General features: G+C 39.5%; 1 protein-coding gene across 1 annotated transcript in view; it reads right to left on the reverse strand.

The window, feature by feature from the left end:
* Positions 1 to 23,943, reverse strand: part of DNAH12 (dynein axonemal heavy chain 12) — a 229,191-nt gene that overhangs the window by 203,678 nt on the left and 1,570 nt on the right. Inside the window, exons 2-3 of the mRNA XM_060021479.1 lie at positions 9,014 to 9,142; positions 8,167 to 8,364 (exon numbers count right to left, since the gene is read on the reverse strand). Of these exons, the coding sequence (XP_059877462.1) occupies positions 8,167 to 8,336 (170 nt within the window). The 5' untranslated portion in view covers positions 8,337 to 8,364; positions 9,014 to 9,142. The remainder of the gene's footprint in view (positions 1 to 8,166; positions 8,365 to 9,013; positions 9,143 to 23,943) is intronic.

Below are 23,943 nucleotides of genomic sequence, written 5' to 3' on the forward strand. Positions count from 1 at the left end.
TTTAATCACAGTTTCAATTTCAGTGCTTGTGATTGGTCTGTTCATATTTTCTGTTTCTTCCTGGTTCAGTCATGGAAAGTTGTGAATTTCTAAGAATTTGTCCATTTCTTCCAGGTTGTCCATTTTATTGGCATATAGTTGCTTGTAGTAATCTCTCATGATCCTTTGTATTTCTGCAGTGTCAGTTGTTACTTCTCCTTTTTCATTTCTAATTCTATTCTATTGATTTGAGTCTTCTCCCTTTTTTTTTGATTGAGCCTAATGGTTTATCAATTTCGTTTATCTTCTCAAAGAACCAGCCTTTAGTTTTATTGATCTTTGCTATCATTTCTTTCATTTGTTTTTCATTTACTTCTGATCTGATCTTTATGATTTCTTTCCTTCTGCTAACTTTGGGGTTATTTTTGTTCTTCTTTCTCAAATTGCTTTAGGTGTAAAGTTAGGTTGTTTATTTGAGATGTTTCTTGTTTCTTAAGGTAGGGCTGTATTGCTATAAACTCCCTCTTAGAACTGCTTTTGCTGCATCCCATAGTTTTTGGGTCGTCGTGTTTTCCTTGTCATTTGTTTCTAGGTATTTTTTTCATTTCCTCTTTGATTTCTTCACTGATCTCTTGGTTATTAAGTAGTGTATTGTTTAGCCTGCATGTGTTTGTATTTTTTACAGATTTTTTCCTGTAATTGATATCTAGTCTCATAGCATTGTGGTCAGAAAAGATACTTGATACAATTTCAATTTTCTTAAATTTACCAAGGCTTGATTTGTGACCCAAGATATGATCTATCCTGGAGAATGTTCCATGAGCACTTGAGAAGAATGTGTATTCTGTTGTTTTTGGATGGAATGTCCTATAAATACCAGTTAATTCCATCTTGTTTAATGTATCATTTAAAGCTTGTGTTTCCTTATTTATTTTCATTTTGGATGATCTGTCCATTGGTGAAAGTGGGGTGTTAAAGTCCCCTACTATGAATGTGCTACTTCCGATTTCCCCTTTCATGGCTGTTAGTATTTGCCTTATGTATTGAGATGCTCCTATGTTGGGTGCATAAATATTTACAATGTTTATATCTTCTTCATGGATTGATCCCTTGATCATTATGTAGTGTCCTTCTTTGTTTCTTGTAATAGTCTTTGTTTAAAGTCTGTTTTGTCTGATATGAGAATTGCTACTCCAGCTTTCTTTTTTTTTTTTTGCGGTACGCGGGCCTCTCACTGTTGTGGCCTCTCCCCTTGTGGAGCACAGGCTCCGGACATGCAGGATCAGTGGCCATGGCTCACGGGCCCAGCCGCTCCGCGGCATGCGGGATCGTCCCGGACTGGGGCACAAACCCATGTCCCCTGCATCGGCAGGCGGACTCTCAATCACTGCGCCACCAGGGAAGGCCCTCCAGCTTTCTTTTAATTTCCATTTGCATGGAATACCTTTTTCCATCCCCTCACTTTCAGTCTGTATGTGTCCCTAGGTCTGAAGTGGGTCACTTGTAGACAGCATATATATGGGTCTTGTCTTTGTATCCATTCAGCCAGTCTATGCCTTTTGGTTGGAACATTTAATCCATTTACGTTTAAGGTACTTATCTATATGTATGTTCCTATTACCATTTCCTTGATTGTTTTGGGCTTGTTATTGTAGCTCTTTTCCTTCTCTTGTGTTTCCTGCCTAGAGAATTTCCTTTAGTATTTGTTGTAAAGTGGTTTGGTGGTGCTGGATTCTCTTAGAATTTGCTTGTCTCTAAAGGTTTTAATTTCTCTGTCAAATCTGAATGAGATTCTTGCAGGGTAGAGTAATCTTGGTTGTAGGTTTTTCTCCTTCATCACTTTAAATATGTCCTGCCATTCCCTTCTGGCTTGCGAAGTTTCTGCTGAAAGATCAGCTGTTAACCTTATGGGTATTCCCCTGTGTGTTACTTGTTGTTTTTCCCTTGCTGCTTTTAATATTTTTTCTTTGTATTTAATTTTTGATAGTTTGAATAATATGTGTCTTGGCATGTTTCTCCTTGGATTTATCCTGTATGGGACTCTCTGTGCTTCCTGGACTTGATTAACTATTTCCTTTCCCATATCAGGGAAGTTTTCAACTATAATCTCTTCAGATATTTTCTCAATCCCTTTGTTTTTCTCTTCTTCTTCTGGGACCCCTATAATTCGAATGTTGGTATATTTCTTGTTGTCGCAGAGGGTCTGAGACTCTCCTCAATTCTTTCCATTCTTTTTTCTTTATTCTGCTCTGCAGTAGTTATTTCCACTATTTTACCTTCCAGGTCACTTATCCGTTCTTCTGCCTCAGTTATTCTGCTATTGATCCCTTCTAGAGAATTTTTAATTTCACATAGTGTGTTGCTCATCACTGTTTGTTTGCTCTTTAGTTCTTTTAGGTCCTTGTTAAATGTTTGTTGTATTTTCTCCATTCTATTTCCAAGATTTTGGATCATCTTTACTATCATTATTCTGAATTCTTTTTCAGGTAGACTGCCTATTTCCTCTTCATTTGTTAGATCTGGTGGGTTTTTATCTTGCTCCTTCATCTGCTGTGTGTTTCTCTCTCTTCTCATTTTGCTTAACTTACTATGTTTGGGGTCTCCTTTTTGCAGGCTGCAGGTTCGTAGTTCCCATTGCTTTTGTTGTCTGTCCCCAGTGGCTAAGGTTGGTTCAGTGAGTTGTGTAGGCTTCCTGGTGGAGGGGACTACTGCCCGTGTTCTGGTGGATGAAGGTGGATCTTGCCTTTCTGGTGGGCAGGTCCACGTCTGGTGGTGTGTTTTTGGGTGTCTGTGGCGTTATTATGATTTTAGGCAGCCTCCCTGCTTATGGATGGGGTTGTGTTCATGTTGTGCTAGTTTTTTGGCATAGGGTGTCCAGCACTGTAGCTTGCTGGTCATTCAGTGGAGCTGGGTCTTGGCGTTGAGATGGAAATCTCTGGGAGCTTTTCGCCATTTGATATTACGTGGAGCTGGGAGGTCTCTTGTGGACCAGTGTCCTGAACTTCACCGTCCCACCCCAGAGGCACAGCCCTGATGCCTGGCTGGAGTAGCAAGAGCCTGTCATCCACATGGCTCCTAATAAAAGGGAGAAAAGAAAGAAAGAAAGAAAGGAAGGAAGGAAGGAAGGAAGGAAGGAAGGAAAGAAGACAAAATAAAATAATGTAAAATAAAATAAAATATAGTTATTAAAATAAAAAATAATTAAGAAAAAAAAATTTTAAGTAAAAAAAAACGGACAGACAGAACCCTAGGACAAATGGTGAAAGCAAAGCTATACAGACAAAATCACACGCAGAAGCATACACATACACAGTCACAAAAAGAGAAAAAGGGATAAATATATACATATCGTTGCTCCCAAAGTCCACCTCTTCAACTTGGGATGATTCGTGTTCTATTCAGGTATTCCACAGATGCAAGGTACATCAAGTTGATTGTGGATATTTAATCTGCTGCTCCTGAGGCTGCTGGGAGAGATTTCCCTTTTTCTTCTTTGTTCACACAGCTCCCGGGGTTCAGCTTTGGATTTGGCCCCGCCTCTGCATGTAGGTCACCAGACAGCATCTCTTCTTCACTCAGACAGGACGGGGTCAAAGGAGCAGCTGATTCAGGGACTCTGGCTCACACAGGCTGGGGGGAGGGATGGGTATGGATGCGGGGCAAGCCTGCAGTGGCAGAGGCCAGAGTGACGTTGCCCCAGCCTGAGGCACGCCGTGCATTCTCCCGGGGAAGTTGTCCCTGGATCTCGGGACCCTGGCAGTGGCGGGCTGCACAGGCTCCCAGGAGGGGAGGTGTGGATAGTGACCTGTGCTCGCACACAGGCTTCTTGGTGGCTGCAGCAGGAGCCTTAGTGTCTCATGCCCATCTCTGGGGTCCGCGCTGATAGCCGCGGCTCATGCCCGTCTCTGGAGCTCCTTTAAGCTGTGCTCTCAATCCCCTCTCCTCGCGCAACAGGAAACAAAGAGGCAAGAAAAGTCTCTTGCCTCTTCGGCAGCTCCAGACTTTTTCCCAGACTCCCTCCCAGCTAGCTGTGGTGCACTAGCCCCCTTCAGGCTGTGTTCACGCAGCCAACCCCAGTCCTCTCCCTGGGATCCGACCGAAGCCCAAGCCTCAGCTCCCAGCCCACGCTCACCCCGGCAGGTGAGCAGACAAGCCTCTCGGGCTGGTGAGTGGTGGTCGGCACCGATCCTCTGTGCGGGAATCTCTGCACTTTGCCCTCCGGACCCCTGTTGCTGCGCTCTCCTCCGTGGCTCCGAAGCTTCCCCCCTCTGCCACCCGCAGTCTCCACCCATGAAGGGTCTTCCTAGCTTGTGGAAACCTTTCCTCCCTCACAGCTCCCTCCCACTGGTGCAGTTCCCGTCCCTATTCTTTCGTCTCTGTTTTTTCTTTCTTCTTTTGCCCTACCCAGGTACGTGGGGAGTTTCTTGCCTTTTGGGAGGTCTAAGGTCTTCTGTCAGCGTTCAGTAGGTGTTCTGTAGGAGTTATTCCACATGTAGATGCATTTCTGATGTATTTGTGGGGAGGAAGGTGAACTCTGTGTCTTACTCTTCCACCACCTTGAAGCTCCTTACAATGAGGTATTAACTCACGTCGGTCAGAATGGCAATTATCAAAAAATCTAGAAAAAATAAATGCTGGAAAAATGTGTGGTGAAAAGGGAACCCTCTTGCACTGTTGGTGGGAATGTAAATTGATACAACCACTATGGAAAACAGTATGGAGGTTCTTTAAAAAACTAAAAATAGAACTACCATATGACACACCAATCCCACTACTGGGCATATACCCTGAGAAAATCACAATTCAAAGAGACATGTACCACAATGTTCAGTGCAGCACCATTTGCAATAGCCAGGACACGGAACCAACCTAAGTGTCCATCGACAGATGAATGGATAAAGAAGATGTGGCATATATATACAATGGAATATTACTCGGCCATAAAAAGAAACGAAATTGAGTTATTTGTAGGGGGATGGATGGACCTAGAGTCTGTCATACAAAGTGAAGTCAGTCAGAAAGAGAAAAACAAATACCATATGCTAACACATATATATGGAATCTAAAAAAATAAAAGGTATTGATGAACCTAGTTGCAGGGCAGGAATAAAGAGATAGATATAGAAAATGGACTTGAGGACCTGGGGTGGGAGGGCGAAGCTGGGGCTAAGTGAGGGTAGCATCGACATACATATACTACTGAATGTAAAATAGTTGGCTGGTGGAAAATAGCACAGGGAGATCGGCTCGGTGCTTTGCGATGACCTAGAGGGGTGCGATAGGGAGCATGGGAGGGAGGCTCAAGAGGGAGGGGATATGGGGACATATCTATGCATATGGTTGAATTGCTTTGTTGTGCAACAGAAACTAACACAGTATTGTGAAGCAATTATACTCCAATAAAGATCTATTAAAAATAAAATTCCTAAGGCTTTCTCACATGGAGTAGAAAATGTGCCTGGAATATCCTCCTTCCTCTTTTCTTTGTTAATTGTCAAGGCCCAGGCCAGACTCCCCTTCATCCATCATTTTCTCTGTGAGCAGCCTAGCTCTCAGTGATCAATACTTTCAAGGATTATACTTTGGTATGCTAGTTGGCACTAGCTACCTTGCACTGCAATGATCCCAACATAAATATGCGTAACTACCTTGAGCTCTTTATATATAAATGTCACCCTTTAATATAGCAATAATTTCCTGGAGTGTGTTTTCTCTACTGATATAAATAAAAAGAGCTGAGAAGAATGTAAGAGCTAGTGTTTTCACTCCCTGTTTTTGCTTTCTGTGTTAACAATCAAAAAACAGATAAATAAACAAAATTGGATAATTTCAAAGAACTGTGTAAGAGACTACATATGGTGAAGGAGAGGAAGGCTGGTCTGAATCAAGAGGGATTCCTAGTGGCCAAAGAAGAAGTGGCTCATTCATGGGAATCTGGAAAGCTACAAAACAATTTTCGATCTTTGCTCAGCCAAGTGTTCCGAGGAACTGGTCCCAGCAGAGGGCTCTGTTCTGCCCAGGACTCCTTACATCCCACCTTACTCCTGGAACTCTCTATCCACAGACCTCACCTGATAATACTCTTCCCCAGGTCCCTGATACTCTAGTGACATAGACCTTTGTCAATTCCCAGAACACACTGAAAGCATTCACATTGCAGGGCTTTCATGCTTGCTATCCCCTTTGCTACAGTGGTGTTCTCATGTTTATTTAAATGACAAACTTCTTATTCTTTAGATCTCTATATATCACCTCCACGGGACTTTCCTGCAATGTTCCTAGAAACATCTTCCCTGTCACTCTCTATCCCACTATTTTATTTCTTCATAGTATTTATCACCATCTAAAGGGTTAACATAATTTTTTTTTTTTAAATTTATTTATTTATTTATGGCTGTGTTGGGTCTTCGTTTCTGTGCGCGGGCTTTCTCTAGTTGTAGCGAGCGGGCGTCACTCTTCATCGCGGTGCGCGGGCCTCTCATTGTCGCGGCCTCTCTTGTCGCGGAGCACAGGCTCCAGACGCGCAGGCTCAGTAGTTGTGGCTCACGGGCCCAGTTGCTCCGCGGCATGTGGGATCCTCCCAGACCAGGGCTCGAACCCGTTTCCCCTGCATTGGCAGGCAGACTCTCAACCACTGAGCCACCAGGGAAGCCCCTAACATAATTTTTTTTAATGTGTTTACTATCTGCCTCCTCCCACCAGAATATAAGCTTCTGAAAGACTAAAGTCCTTTCTGTTGTGTTCTCTGTGGTCTTTCTAGTAACAAGCACAGTGTTTGGATAACAGTAGATATTTAATATCCGTTAAATAAATGTAAGAGAATATGTAGACAGGGTTAAAGCTGCACAAAGGGGATTAGGAGAAAGCTTTCCAGAGGAGGTGATTCATAAACTAAGCCTTGAATAAACTGTATAAGTATTCAGATAGACTTTTCAGTGAAGGAAACTGCAGGGAGCAATTGTGAAATTTATTTTTCACTAAATGTAAAAATATGGAACTGCAAGTAGTTCAACATTCTGAGATTATAAAAGGTTTTGGAGCAAGAACAATATGTAACTCCTAAGGAACCCCTTTTTCTATTCTCTAAATCTACTGAAACATTGGTTAGTCTTAGAAATTAAAGGGGTAAAGGGTATCTGACAATACATATACTGCCATTAGTTAATATACCTTATAAGTTTGGATTTAAATATGATTAGAAGATTGACAGACTAATAGTAATGTAAATTTAAAGAAGTTATATGATTAACAGACCTGTTTATTTTAAGGAAAGTAAAATCAGCAAAAACTTAAATTATTTTAACTAGCAACAATATGATCATCAACAATGTAACAGAGAATAAAACTTAGTCAGTTGCAAAAATAGCTATAAAGGAGGCAGACCAAAGAGGGAAAGAGAATGCAGAAAGAGAAGCAGAAATCCACCAGAGAGAAATTCCCCGTTTTATAGTTCAGTGTTAGGTTCAAAGCGTACAGAGCTCAGTATCTTTTTCTTCTTATTTATCCCTAGAGCCCAGCAGAATCAGGTACCTAGGAAATTCTCAGTAACTGCTGAATTGACTGAACCATCCTTATCAGTGCCTTTGGTAGCTGGTACCTAAATTAGTTTTAATTTCCACTAAATTGGAGCGGAAAGGGTAGGATGTCAGACTATATTTTCTTTTGTATAGAAAAAAATTTTAAGTACAAGTAGTTTCAAGGTATTTTATTAAGTATTTGCTCCAGTGTAATGCTATTTGTAGAGGCCCAGTTACTTGGTCTTACTTTCAGGGACCAGTATGGTTATAATATATCACAAGGAGGAATAGCGTGGTGTTCAAAGTATGTGAACTCTAGGACCAGACTGTCAGGGCCTAAACTCAAGCTGTGAGACCTTCGGCAAGTTACTTAACTTCTCTGCACCTCAGTTTACTCATCTATATATAGAAATAACAATAGTACCCATCGTATAGGGTTGTTGTGAGAAGTATAGGTAAAACAATAAAAACAATGCTTAGAATAAACACTATAAGCACTATATAACATTTACTATCATTACAATTACTTTTTCAATTGTTTTCCTACTTGAATTTGAAGATGATATTTTGACCATGAACAACCTAAATAGTTAAACTTTTTATGAGAATACAAACACTAATTATTTCACTCAAATTCCAAACAAGGATTATTTACTAATATGCTACTTACACTAACTGATTAATTGTCTTCTGCTGCTCCTTGGATCTTCTGTAACTCAGCAGCTTACTTTGTGCTGGTGTGTCAACACCTATGTCTTCCAGGGGACGAACAATGGGAGGTAACTTCAAGTTCAGAGCCTCTTTTTCTGCTGCAATGGCAGTTTTGTTTGTATCTGACATCTTGGTCCCCTAAAGATTAAAATATACTCTGAGGAGAAAAAGTCCGTAAAGCCATTATTGTAAAAGCTAGCCTCGATATATTCATTACATATCAATACCAAAAATTCTAGGCCTCTTTATATCTTTTTCCCAAGGATGGCAGTTGAGATAAATGGGCAGGGATTCCTGTTACAGCTCTACCATTCATTGCTATGAACAAATGAAGCCAGTCACTTCCCGGTGAGTGAGGGCTTCAGTTTCCTCATGGCTGAAATTAAGGAACTGGATTAGATGCTCTCTAAATACCTGTACAGTTCTAAAATTTTGAGTTCAAATTTTCCCTAAGAAGCAAATCACAACAACAACAAAATCCAGTTGTTGAGGTATAATCTCTCTCCCCAAAAAGCTGCTACTTTAACATCATTAATATTTTTAAACATCACTATTGTATCTTAGTTTTGCTACCTTCCTAGAAAGCCATACTATGACCAAACAAAAATAGGCATGCTAAGTGCATAAGAAATCTAAAATGTCATATAAATGCTGAATAATTAACTGTGATATCAACTGCATTTGCTGCAGATGCCCACACAATTTGGAGATTCCTGCCTTGAAAAAGACAGTTTCTGCTGGCGCCCAGTTCAAAATCTCCTCCCCTGGGAGAGGGGTGAAGAGAAAAGCTGAGGACAAGAAAGTACCTCTCTGATTGTTTTCACTACTTCCCGGCTGCTCAGATAAGAGGGGTACGTTCAATGAACTTCTCTAATGGTGAACGGGAGAGAAAACAGGGTTGAATCCTCCGGAACGCCCTACGGGGTCCTGCCGAGCTGGTGAAAGGAAGAGAGAAAACAGGGTTGAATCCTCCGGAACGCCCTGCCGAGCTGGGCAGTCGCCTGCCGCGTAGAAACAAAGTTGTCGCCATAGAAACTGTCGCCATCGCAACTAGAGAGACTGGGCAAATGTTGCCTGGAGAGGCAGTTGCTGAGTGCCACAGATTAGGATTACCTGTCACAACAATAATTCATTACTCGAGTAAATGGAGGGTCAGTGAATGAGACTTTTTTACCTAACTCTCTTCCCTTAGAAAGGGCACAGAATCAGGATCTTCAAATTGTGGAAAACTGCAAGACTGGAAATTCGGATCCGTTGGAAAATAGATTTATATAAACACTCTCAAGGAAGATCAAGTCTTCAAGTGTCCCCATAGCGACTTCCCTGTAAATATTATAACTAATCAAGATTTTAATTTATCTTTTTTCTCTATCCAGTATTTGTTTAGACAGCACTTCTTTCAGAAAATTTTTGGCAGAGAAGATTAAGCTGTGTAAATTTTTTGAGTATGCATGAAGAGAGAAATGTGAAACTTTGCTATTTGAGGCTGCACAATGGATACTCCATCTAAATGATAATAGCCTACACAAATACCATGTGCATAAATAAAATTGGTAGATAAATAAATCCTGGTGGTGTATTAATGGCATATTCATTCAACAAATATTTGAGCATCTTCTATGTGCCAGTCGGCATGTAAAGAATTTTTTTTTAATGAGAGTACAGCCTACACTATTGTGTCTAGCAAACAGTTGTTCCTCTAGAAATTTCATTTGAGTCAGTGAATGAACAAATTGAAATTCCTCCCAGCTTGTAAAAACAAACTATTTTCTGTGGAAAACAAAACACTTGTGATTTTTTTTGTCACAGTGTCTTTTTAAAAAATTTTATTGAAATATAGTTGATTTACAATGTTGTGTTAGTTTCAGGTGTACAGCAAAGTGAGATATATATATATATATATTCTTTTTTAAGATACTTTTCCATTATGGGTTATTACAAGATATTGAGTATAGTTTCCCATGCTATACAGTAGCTCCTTATTTGTTATCTATTTTATATATAGTAGTGTGTATATTTTAATCAAAAACTCCTAATTTATCCCTCCCCCACCTTTCCCCTTTGGTAACCGTAAGTTTATTTTCTATGTCTGTGAGTCAATTTCTGTTTTGTTAATAAATTCATTTGTATCATTTTTTCAGATTCCACATATAAGCAATATCATATGATATTTGTCTTTCTGTGATGGTTTTTTGACATGTCAATTTGGTTAGGCTAAACTACAGAACTGAACGGAGGACAGTATTATATCATGCACTCACCTTCTCCCAGTTACTCAATCAAATACTAATCTAGGGCTGCTGTGAAGAGATTTTGCAGATGTAATTCAAGTCCCCTGTAAATTGATGTTAATCTAGGGAGATTATCTGTGTGGGTCTCACTCAGTCAGTGGAAGTCCTTTTAAAAAGTTTTAGACATGCCCTGAGTTAGACTCCAAACAGCAGCTAGGTGTACAGGTGCTCTCCCCTTTCTGGCTCTTTCCTTCCTGACAGCCTGCCCCTACAGATTGTGGACTTGCTTCATGATCCCCTACAGTTACATAAGCCAGTTCCCTGTAAGAAACCCTATATATAAACATACAATGGATACATATAGGGTATATATATAATCTACTGGTTATAATCTTAATCTTCTGCTTCCCTCATTAGATCCTAACTAATACAATGTACATCTTTTGTCAAACAGGTTTTAATAGGTATAATTTACATACTATAGAATTCACCATTTTAAAGTATACAATTCAATGGGTTTTTCAGTAAATTTATACAGTTGTGCAACCACTACCAAGATCCAGTTCTAAAAAATTTCCATCACTGCAAAAAGTTCCCTTGACGTCATAAACAGCCAATCCTCACTCCCACCTCCAGTCCTAGGCAACCACTGATTTACTTTTGGTCTCTATAGGTTTACAACTTCTGAAAATGTCATGTACATGGAATCATGTATTATGTGGTCTTTTGTGTCTGGCTTCTTTCACTTAATAATGTGTTTGAGGTTCATCTATATGTAGTATGTGAGAGAAGTTCATTCCTTTTTACTGATGGATAGTCTTCCATTATATGGATATATCATATTTGGTTTATTCATTCACAAGTTGATGGACATTTGGATTGCTTTCAGTTCGGGGCTATTGTGAATAATCCTTCCATGAACATTTGTGTGCAAATCTTTGGATGAACATACATTTTCATTTCTCATTGGTAGGAATTGCTGGGATAAATGATAAGTGTATGTTTGACCTTTTAAGAAACTGTCAAACTGTTTTCCAAAGTGGCTGAAAGATTATACATTTCTACCAGAAAAATATAAGCATTCCAATTTTTCCACATCCTTGCCAACACTTGGTATTGTCTATCTTTTTTATTCGAGGTATTTGAATGGGCATACAGTGGTATCTCATTGTGGTTTTAATTTGCATTTCCCTAAATGCAAATACGTTAAATATCTTTTCATGTGCTTATTATCCATTAACATATCTTCTTTTTTGATGAAATGTTTATTTAGATCTTTTATCCATTTTTAAATTGGAATATTTCCATTTTTATCATTAAGGGGTAAGAGTTCTTTACATTCTGGATACAAATCGTTTATCAGATAATTTGCAAATATATTCTCTTGGCCTGTAGCTTGCCTTTTCATTTTCTTAATGGTATCTCTTTTTTTTAACATCTTTATTGGAGTATAATTGCTTTACATTGTTGTGTTCATTTCCGCTTTATAACAAAGTGAATCAGCTATACGTATATATATATCCCCATATCCCCTTCCTCTTAAGTCTCCATCCCACCCTCCCTATCCCACCCCTCTGGTGGTCACAAAGCACTGAGCTGATCTCCCTGTGCTATGCAGCTGATTCCCACTAGCTATATACTTTATATTTGGTAGAGTATACATGTCCATGCCACTCTCTCACTTCGTTCCAGCTTATCCTTCCCTCTCCCTGTGTCCTCAAGCCCATTCTCTACATGTGCATCATTATTCCTGTCCTGCCCCTAGGATCTTCAGAACAATTTAATTTTATTTTTTAGATTCCATATATATGTGTTAGCATATGGTATTTGTTTTTCTCTTTCTGACTTACTTCACTCTGTATGACAGACTCTAGGTCCATCCACCTCACTACAAACAACTCAATTTCATTTCTTTTTATGGTTGAGTAATATTTCATTGTATGTATATGCCACATCTTCTTTATCCATCCATCTGTCGATGGACACATAGGTTGCTTCCATGTCCTGGCTATTGTAAATAGAGCTGCAATGAACATTATGGTACATAACTCTTTGAATTATGGTTTTCTCAGGGTATATGCCCAGTAGTGGGATTGCTGAGTCACATGGTGGACCTATTTTTAGTTTTTTAAGGAACCTCCGTACTGTTCTCCATAGTGGCTGTATCCATTTACATTGCCGCCAACAGTGCAAGAGGGTTCCCTTTTCTCAACACCCTCTCCAGCATTTATTGTTTGTAGATTTTTTGATGATGACCATTCTGACCGAAGTGAGGTGATACCTCATTGTAGTTTTGATTTGAATTTCTCTAATCATTAGTGATGTTGAGCATCCTTTCATGTGTTTGTTGGCAATCTGTATATCTTCTTTGAAGAAATGTCTATTTAGGTCTTCTGCCCATTTTTGGATTGGATTGTTTCTTTGATATTGAGCTGCATGAGCTGCTTGTATATTTTGGAGATTAATCCTTTGTCAGTTGCTTCATTTCCAAATATTTTCTCCCATTCTGATGGTTGTCTTTTCGTCTTCTTCATGGTTTCCTTTGCTGTGCAAAAACTTTTAAGTTTCATTACGTCCCATTTGTTTATTTTTGTTTTTATTTCCATTTCTCTAGGAGGTGGGTCAAAAAGGACTTTTCTGTGATTTACATCATAGAGTGTTCTGCCTATGTTTTCCTTGAAGAGTTTTATAGTGTTTGGTCTTACATTTAAGTCTTTAATCCATCTGGAGTTTATTTTTGTGTATGGTGTTAGGGAGTGTTCTAATTTTATTCTTTTACATGTAGCTGTCCAGGCTTTCCAGCACCACTTATTGAAGGCTGTCTTTTCTCCACTGTATATTCTTGCCTCCCTTATCAAATATAAGGTGACCATATGTGTGTGGGTTTATCTCTGGGCTTTCCATCCTTTCCACTGATCTATATTTCTGTTTTTGTGCCACTTCCATACTATCTTGATTACTGTAGCTTTGTAGTATAGTCTGAAGTCAGGGAGCCTGATTCCTCCAGCTCCCTTTTTCTTTCTCAAGATTGCTTTGGTTATTCAGGGTCTTTTGTGTTACCATACATATTGTGAAATTTTTGGTTCTAGTTCTTTGCAAAATGCCAGTGGTAGTTTGATAGGGATTGCATTGAATCTGCAGATTGCTTTGGGTAGTAGGGTCATTTTCACAATGTTGATTCTTCCAAACCAAGAACATAGTATATCTCTCCATCAGTTGGTATTATCTTTAATTTCTTTCATCAGTGTCTTATAGTTTTCTGCATACAGGTCTTTTGTCTCCTTAGGTAGGTTTATTCCTAGGTATTTTATTCTTTTTGCTGCAATGGTAAATGGGAGTGTTTCCTTAATTTCTCTTTCAGATTGTTCATCATTAGTGTATAGGAATGCAAGAGATTTCTGTTCATTAATTTTGTATCCTGCAACTTTAGCAAATTCATTGATTAGCTCTCGTAGTTTTCTGGTAGCATCTTTAGGATTCTGTATGTATAGTATCATGTCATCTGCAAACAGTGACAGTTTTAACTCTTCTTTTCCAACTTGGATTCCTTTTTTTTTTTTGCGGTATGCGGACCTCTCACTGTTGTGGGCTCTCCCATTGCGGAGCACAGGCTCCGGACACGCAGTCTCAGCGGTCACAGCTCACAGGCCCAGCCGCTCCGTGGCACGTGGGATCCTCCCGGACCGGGGCACTAACCCGCATCCCCTGCATCGGCCGGCAGACTCTCAACCACTGCGCCACCAGGGAAGCCCTGTATTCCTTTTATTTCTTTTTCGTCTCTGACTGCTGTGGCTAAAACTTCCAAAACTATGTTATATAATAATGCTGAGAGTGGGCAACCTTGTATTGTTCCTGATCTCAGAGGAAATGGTTTCAATTTTTCACCATTGAGAATGATGTTTGCTGTGTGTTTGTCATATATGGCCTTTATTATGTTGAGGTAAGTTCTCTCTATGCCTACTTTCTGGAGAGTTTTTATAATAAATGGGTGTTTGTTGAATTTTGTTGAAAGCTTTCTCTGCATCTGTTGAGATTATCACATGGTTTTTATCCTTCAGTGTATTAATATGGTGTATCACATTGATTGATTTGTGTATATTGAAGAATCCTTGCATTCCTGGGATAAACTCCACTTTATCATGGTGTATGGTCCTTTTAATGTGCTGCTGGATTGTTTGCTAGTACTCTGTTGAGATTTTTGCATCGATGTTCATCAGTGATATAGGCCTGTAGTTTTCTTTTCTTGTGACATCTTTGTCTGGTTTTGGTAACAGGGTGGTTTCGTAGAATGAGATTGAGAGTGTTCCTCCCTCTGCTGTATTTTGGAAGAGTTTGAGGACAGGTCTTAGCTCTTCTCTAAATGATTGATAAAATTCACCTGTGAAGCCATCTGGTCCTGGGCTTTTGTTTGTTGGAAGATTTTTTATCACAGTTTCAATTTCAGTGCTTCTGATTGGTCTGTTTATATTTTCTATTTCTTCCTGGTTCAGTCTCGGAAGGTTGTGCATTTCTAAGAATTTGTCCATTTCTTCCAGGTTGTCCATTTTATTGGCATATATTTGCTTGTAGTAACCACTCATGATCCTTTGTATTTCTGCAGTGTCAGTTGTTACTTCTCCTTTTTCATTTCTAATTTTACGGATCTGAGTCCTCTCTCTTTTTTTCTTGATGAGTCTGGCTAATGGTTTATCAATTTTGTTTATCTTCTCAAAGAACCAGCTGTTAGTTGTATTGATCTTTGCTGTTATTTCCTTCATTTCTTTTTCATTTATTTCTGATCGGATCTTTATGATTTCTTTCCTTCTGCTAACTTTGGGTTATTTTTCTTCTTCTTTCTCTAATTGCTTTAGGTGTAAGGTTAGGTTGTTTATTTGAGATTTTTGTTTCTTGAGGTAGGATTGTATTGCTATAAACTTCCCTCTTGGAACTGCTTTTGCTGCAGCCCATAGTTTTTGGGTCGTCGTGTTTTCAATGTCATTTGTTCCTAGGTATTTTTTGATTTCCTCTTTGATTTCTTCAGTGATCTCTTGTTTAGTAGTGTATTGTTTAGCCTCCATGTGTTTGTATTTTTTTACAGTCTTTTTCCTGTAATTGATATCTTTCTCATTAGAGTTGTGCTCGGAAAAGATAACTGATACGATTTCAATTTTGTTAAGGTTACCAAGGCTTGATTTGTGACCCAAGATATGATCTATCCTGGAGAATGTTCCATGAGCACTTGAGAAAAAAGTGTATTCTGTTGTTTTTGGATGTAATGTCCTATAAATATGAATTAAGTCCATCCTGTTGAATGTATCATTTAAAGCTTGTGTTTCCTTATTTATTTTCATTTTGGTTGATCTGTCCATTGGTGAAAGTGGGGTGTTAAAGTCCCCTACTATGATTGTGTTACTGTCAACTTCCCCTATTATGGATGTTAGCATTTGCCTTATGTACTGAAGTGCTCCTAGGCTGGGTGCATAAATATTTACAATTGTTGTATCTTCTTCTTGGATTGATCCGTTGATCATTATATAGTGACCTTCTTTGTCTCGTGTAACAGTCTTTATTTTAAAGTCTATTTTGTCTGATATGAGTATTGCTACTCCAGCATTTTTTTTTTTCCCGGTACGCAGACCTCTCACTGTTGTGGCCTCTCCCGCTGCGGAGCACAGGCTCCGGACGTGCAGGCTCAGCAGCCATGGCTCACGGGCCTAGCCGCTCCGCGGCATGTGGGATCTTCCTGAACTGGGGCATGAACCCGTGTTCCCTGCATCGGCAGGCGGACTCTCAACCACTGCACCACCAGGGAAGCCCTCCAGCTTTCCTTTAATTTCCATTTCCATAGAATATCTTTTTCCAACCCCTCACTTTCAGTCTGTATGTGTCCCTAGATCTGAAGTGGATCTCTTGTAGACAGCATATATACAGGTCTTTTTTTTGGGTATCCATTCAGCCAGTCTATATCTTTTGGTTGGAGAATTTAATCCATTTACATTTAAGGTAATTATCAAAATGTATGTTCCGGGGGACGAGGGGAAGATGGCGGAATAGTAAGATGCGGAGATCACCTTCCTCCCCACAGATACACCAGAAATACAACTACACGTTGAACAACCCCTACAGCACACCTACTGAATGCTGGCAGAAGACCTCAGATCTCCCAAAAGGCAAGAAACTCCCCACGTACCTGGGTAGTGCAAAAGAAAAAGGAATAAGCAGAGACAAAAGGATACGGACGGGATGTGTACCAGTGGGAGGGAGCCGTGAAGGAGGAAAGGTTTCCACACACTAGGAAGCTCCTTCGCGGGGGGAGACTGTGGGTGGCAGAGGGGGGAGGCTTCGGAGCCGCGGAGGAGAGCACAGCAACAGGAGAGCAGAGGGCAAAGCAGAGAGATTCCCGCACAGAGGATCGGTGCCAACCAGCACTCACCAGCCCGAGAGCCTTGTCTGCTCACCCACCGGGGCGGGCGGGGCTGGGAGCTGAGGCTCAGGCTTCGGTCAGAGCACAGGGAGAGGACTGGGGTTGGCGGTGTGAACACAGCCTGCAGGGGGTTAGTGCACCACGGCTAGCCTGGAGGGAGTCGGGGGAAAAGTCTGGACCTGCCAAAGAGGCAAGAGACTTTTCTTGCCTCTTTGTTTCCTGGTGCGTGAGGAGAGGGGAGTAAGAGCGCTGCTTAAAGGAGCTCCAGAGACAGGTGCGAGCCGCGGCTAAAAGCGCGTACCCCAAAGACGTGCATGAGACACTAAGTCTGCTGCTGCCGCCACCAAGAAGCCTGTGTGTGAGCACAGGTCACTATCCACACCCCCCTTCCAGGGAGCCCGTGCAGCCCGCCACTGCCAGGATCCCGGAATCCAGGGACTACTTCCCCGAGGGAACACACGGCGCACCTCAGGCTGGTGGAACGTCACGCTGGCCTCTGCCGCCGCAGGCCCGCCCCGCAGTCCGTACCCCTCCCTCCCCCCAGCCTGAGTGAGCCAGAGTTCCCGTATCAGCTGCTCCTTTGACCCCGTCCTGTCTGAGAGAAGAACAGACGCTTTCAGGCGACCTACACGCAGAGGCGGGGCCAAATCCAAAGCTGAACCCCAGGAGCTGTGTGAACAAAGAAGAGAAAGGGAAATCTCTCCCAGCAGCCTAAGAAGCAGTGGATTAAATCTCCACAATCAACTTGATGTACCCTGCATCTGTGGAATACATGAATAGACAACGAATCATCCCAAATTGAGGAGGTGGACTTTGAGAGCAAGATTTATGATTTTTTCCCCTTTTCCTCTTTCTGTGAGTGTGTATGTGTATGCTTCTTTGTGAGATTTTGTTTGTATAGCTTTGCTCTGACCATTTGTCCTAGGGTTCTATCTGTCCGTTTTGTGTTGTTTCATTTTTTTTCTTAATAATTATTTTTTATTTTCATAACTTTATTTTATTTTATTTTATCTTTTCTTTCTTTCTTTCCTTCCTTCCCTTCTTTAGACAACAACTCATCCCAAAATGAGGAGGTGGACTTCGAGAGCAAGATTTATGATTTTTTCCACTTTTCCTCTTTTTGTGAGTATGTGTGTGCTTCTGTGTGAGATTTTGTCTGTATACCTTTGCTTCCACCATTTGTCCTAGGGTTCTATCTGTCCATTTTTATGTTGTTGTGGTTGGGTTTTTTAAAAATCTTTTCTTAATAGTTTTCTATTTTAATAACTTTATTATATTTTATCTTACTTTATTTTATTATATTTTATCTTACTTTATTTTATTTTACTTTATCTTCCTTCCTGTCCTTCCTTCCTCCTGCTCTCCCTCCCTCCTTTCTTTCTTTCCTTCCTTCTTTCTTTCTTTCTACTTTTTCTCCCTTTTATTCTGAGCCGTGTGGATGAAAGGCTCTTGGTGCTGCAGCCAGGAGTCAGTGCTGTGCCCCTGAGGTGGGAGAGCCAACTTTAGGACACTGGTCTACAAGAGACCTCCCAGCTCCACATAATATCAAATGGTGAAAATCTCCCATAGATCTCCATCTCAACACCAGCACCCAGCTTCACTCAACGACCAGCAAGCTACAGTGCTGGACATCCTATGCCAAACAACTAGCACAACATGAACACAACCCCAACCATTAACAGAGAGGCTGCCTAAAATCTTAATAAGTCCACAGACACCCAAAAACACACCACCAGACGTGAACCTGCCCAACAGAAAGACAAGATCCAGCCTCATCCACCAGAACACAGGCACTAGTCCCCTCCACCAGGAAGCCTACACAACCCACTGAACCAACCTTAGCCACTGGGGACAGACACAAAAAACAACAGGAACTACGTACCTGCAGCCTGCAAAAAGCAGACCCCAAACACAGTAAGATAAGCAAAATGAGAAGACAGAAAAACACACAGCAGATGAAGGAGCAAGATAAAAACCCACCAGACCTAACAAATGAGGAGGAAAAAGGCAGTCTATCTGAAAGAGAATTCAGAATAATGATAGTACAGATGATCCAAAATCTTGGAAATAGAATAGAAAAAATGCAAGAAACATTTAACAAGGACCTAGAAGAACTAAAGATGAAACAAACAACGATGAACAACACAATCTGAAATTAAAAATACTCTAGATGGGATCAATAGCAGAATAACTGAGGCAGAAGAACGGATAAGTGACCTGGAAGATAAAATAGTGGAAATAACTACTGCAGAGCAGAATAAAGAAAAAAGAATGAAAAGAACTGAGGACAGTCTCAGAGACTTCTGGGACAACATTAAACGCACCAACATTCGAATTATAGGGGTTCCAGAAGAAGAAGAGAAAAAGAAAGGGACTGAGAAAATATTTGAAGAGATTATAGTTGAAAACTTCCCTGATATGGGAAAGGAAATAGTTAATCAAGTCCAGGAAGCACAGAGAGTCCCATACAGGATAAATCCAAGGAGAAATACGCCAAGACACATATTAATCAAACTGTTAAAAATTAAATACAAAGAAAACATATTAAAAGCAGCAAGGGAAAAACAACAAATAACACACAAGGGAATCCCCATAAGGTTAACAGCTGATCTTTCAGCAGAAACTCTGCAAGCCAGAAGGGACTGGCAGGACATATTTAAAGTGATGAAGGAGAAAAACCTGCAACCAAGATTACTCTACCCAGCAAGGATCTCTTTCAGATTTGATGGAGAAATTAAAACCTTTGCAGACAAGCAAAAGCTGAGAGAGTTCAGCACCACCAAACCAGCTTTACAACAAATGCTAAAGGAACTTCTCTAGGCAAAACACAAGTGAAGGAAAAGATCTACAATAATGAACCCAAAACATTAAGAAAATGGGATTAGGAACATACATATCGATAATTACCTTAAATGTAAATGGACTAAATGCTCCCACCAAAAGACACAGATTGGCTGAATGGATACAAAAACAAGACCCATATATATGCTGTCTACAAGTGACCCACTTCAGACCTAGAGACACATACAGACTGAAAGTAAGGGGATGGAAAAAGATATTCCATGCAAATGGAAACCAAAAGAAAGCTGGAGTAGCAATTCTCATATCAGACAAAATAGACTTTAAAATAAAGACTATTAGAAGAGACAAAGAAGGACACTACATAATGATCAAGGGATTGATTCAAGAGGAAAATATAACAATTGTAAATACTTATGCACCCAACATAGAACCACCTCAATACATAAGGCAAATACTAACAGCCATGAAAGGGGAAATCGGAAGTAGCACATTCATAGTAGGGGACTTTAACACCCCACTTTCACCAATGGACAGATCATCCAAAATGAAAATAAATAAGGAAACACAAGCTTTAAATGAAACATTAAACAAGATGGACTTAATTGATATTTATAGGACATTCCATCCAAAAACAACAGAATACACATTCTTCTCAAGTGCTCATGGAACATTCTCCAGGATAGATCATATCTTGGGTCACAAATCAAGCCTTGGTAAATTTAAGAAAATTGAAATTGTATCAAGTATCTTTTCTGACCACAATGCTATGAGACTAGATATCGATTACAGGAAAAGATCTGTAAAAAATACAAGCACATGGAGGTAAGCAATACACTACTTAATAATGAAGTGATCAGTGAAGAAATCAAAGAGGAAATAAAAAAATACTTAGAAACAAATGATAATGGAGACATGATGACCCAAAACCTATGGGATGCAGCAAAAGCAGTTCAAAGAGGGAAGTTTATAGCAATACAATCCTACCTTAAGAAATAGGAAACATCTCAAATAAACAACCTAACCTTGCACCTAAAGCAATTAGAGAAAGAAGAACAAAGAAAACCCAAAGTTAGCAGAAGGAAAGAAATCATAAAAATCAGATCAGAAATAAATGAAAAAGAAATGAAGGAAACGATAGCAAAGATCAATAAAACTAAAAGCTGTTTCTTTGAGAAGATAAACAAAATTGATAAACCATTAGCCAGACTCATCAAGAAAAAAAGGGAGAAGACTCAAAAGAATTAGAAATGAAAAAGGAGAAGTAACAACTGACACTGCAGAAATACAAAAGATCATGAGAGATTACTACAAGCAGCTCTATGCCAATAAAATGGACAAACTGGAAGAAATGGACAAATTCTTAGAAATGCACAACGTGCCAAGACTGAATCAGGAAGAAATAGAAAATATAAACAGACCAATCACAAGCCCTGAAATTGAAACTGTGATTAAAAATCTTCCAACAAACAAAACCCCAGGACCAGATGGCTTCACAGGCAAATTCTATCAAACATTTAGAGAAGAGCTAACACGTATCCTTCTCAAACTCTTCCAAAATATAGCAGAGGGAGGAACACTCCCAAACTCATTCTACGAGGCCACCATAACCTTGATACCAAAACCAGAGAAGGATGTCACAATGAAAGAAAACTACTGGCCAATATCACTGATGAACGTAGATGCAAATATCCTCAACAAAATACTAGCAAACAGAACCCAACAGCACATTAAAAGGATCATACACCATGATCAAGTGGGGTTTATCCCAGGAATGCAAGGATTCTTCAATATACGCAAATCAATCAATGTGATAAACCATATTAACAAACTGAAGGAGAAAAACCATATGATCATCTCAATAGATGCAGAGAAAGCTTTCCACAAAATTCAACACCCATTTATGATAAACACCCTGCAGAAAGTAGGCATAGAGGGAACTTTCCTCAACATAATAAAGGCCATATATGACAAACCCACAGCCAACATCGTCCTCAATGGTAAGGGTTTTTTTTAATATAAATTTATTTATTTTATTTTTGGCTATGTTGAGTCTTCGTTGCTGCATGCAGGCTTTCTGTAGTTGCAGTGTGTGTGGGCTACTCTTTTTTGCAGTGTGTGGGCTTCTCACTGCGGTGGCTTCTCTTTATTTCAGAGCGCAGGCTCTAGGCGCACGGGTTTCAGTGGTTGTGGCTCGCAGGCTCTAGAACACAGGCTCAGTAGTTGTGGTTCATGGGCTTAGTTGCTCCGCAGCCTGTGGGATCTTCCTGCACCAGGGCTCAAACCCATGTCCCTTGCATTGGCAGGCGGATTCTTAACCACTGCACCACCAGGGAAGCCCAGGCTTGATTATATAAAAACACTTATGGATAACGACACCAAAATGATTCTCCAATACTATACAAAAAGATTTTTCTATTTCTTAATAGAAATGATGAAGATCCTAAGAGAACTTATGAAACAAACTTACTATGCTTTAAACTATGTATTGTTATTTCAAAATTAAGAATGGGAGTGCAGGAAAAAGAAATGAGTCCATATGCTTAAGAGTTCTTTATGGAGCTAAACTGTGTTGTTTTACATAAGTTCTTTGACTGAATTTCTTTTCTTCGAACTAAGTTTATGATTGCTGTTATAGTAACATTAATTATACTTATATTAAGTGATATAGTTGTATCTCAATTTTAAAAATGAAAAAAATGATATAGCTGTATCATATACATACTATGCTATATAGTATATTAATATATAATGTAATCATAAATTATGATAAATATTTTAAAATATAATAAACAAATAGCACTGTTGGTGGGACTGTAAATTGATGTAGTCACTATGGAAAACAGTATAAAAACAGAAGTTCCTCAAAAAATTAGAAGTAGAACTACCGTATGATTCAGCATCCCATTTCTGGTTATATATACACACAAAGGAAACGAAATCAATATCCCAAAAACGTCTCTGCACCCCCATGTTCTGTGCAGCATTATTTACAATAGCAAGACATGGAAACAACCTAAATGTTAAGTGTCCACAGATGGATAAATGGGTAAAGAAAATGTAAGATATATAGACATAGAAATGATATAGATATATAGATACAGATATATAATGGAATATTATTCAACAATAAAAAAGGAGATCCTGCCATTGTGACAACATGGATGGACCTCAAGGGCATTATGCTAAGTGAAATAAGTCAGACAAAGACAAATACTGTATGATTTCGATTATATGTGGAATCAAAAAAAAATTAATTCATAGATACGGACAACAGATTGGTGTGGGGGGAGGGATGGATGAAGGAAGTGGATGAAGGTGATCAAAAAGGTAAAAACTTCCAGTTATAAGATAAACAAGTTCTGGGTATATAATGTACAACATGGTGACTACAGTATATGTGAAAGTTGCAAACAATAGATCTTAGACGTTCTCATCACAAGAAAAAGAACTGTAACTATTGATATAATGGATGTTAATTAAACTTATTGTGGTAATCATTTGGCAATATATACCTATATCAAATCATTATGCTGTACACCTTGGACTAATACAATGTTATATATCAATTATATCTCAGTGAAACTGGAAAAAATAATTTAAAAAGAAACAAATAAATAGAAGAGATTGATTCCCTTAAACAGAAAGCAAATAGAAATTATTAAATTTTGGGGACTTTCCTGGTGGCGCAGTGGTTAAGAATCCGCCTGCTAATGCAGGGGACATGGGTTCAATCCCTGGTCTGGGAAGATCCCACATGCTTTGGAGCAACTAAGCCTGTGTGCCACAACTACTGAGCCCACATGCCACAACTACTGAAGCCCACGTGCCCTAGAGCCTGTGCTCCGTGACAAGAGAAGCCACCACAATGAGAAGCCCACTCACCGCAACGAAGAGTAGCCCCTGCTCACCGCAACTAGAGAAAGCCCACACGCAATGAAGACCCAATGCAGCCAAAAATATATATATTAAATTTTGAATATATGAGAAAATAGATTACCCTGAAGTGATATCAACAAATTACTCAAAATTTCTGAGTGCTATCCCTCAAAATTAGTTTCATGTTGACCTTAAGTTAAAAAAGATAAAAGTATATTAATGATCTATGCCAATGTTATTAACTGAGGGTAATTACAAGAAACTTGTCTTCACACACTAATTCCTGCAGATATACGTATAAGTAATAAAAATAACTCCAACAACCGTAACTTTTGATTAGTGAAAGTTAGCTTGTGTTTCTTGGTATGAATTGAGAATGGATGAATAAAATGATTTCTATTAGATGCTTCTCCTTTTGGCATGA

This window comes from Delphinus delphis, chromosome 10 (genome assembly GCF_949987515.2).
Source record: "Delphinus delphis chromosome 10, mDelDel1.2, whole genome shotgun sequence".
Classification (NCBI taxonomy): domain Eukaryota; kingdom Metazoa; phylum Chordata; class Mammalia; order Artiodactyla; family Delphinidae; genus Delphinus; species Delphinus delphis.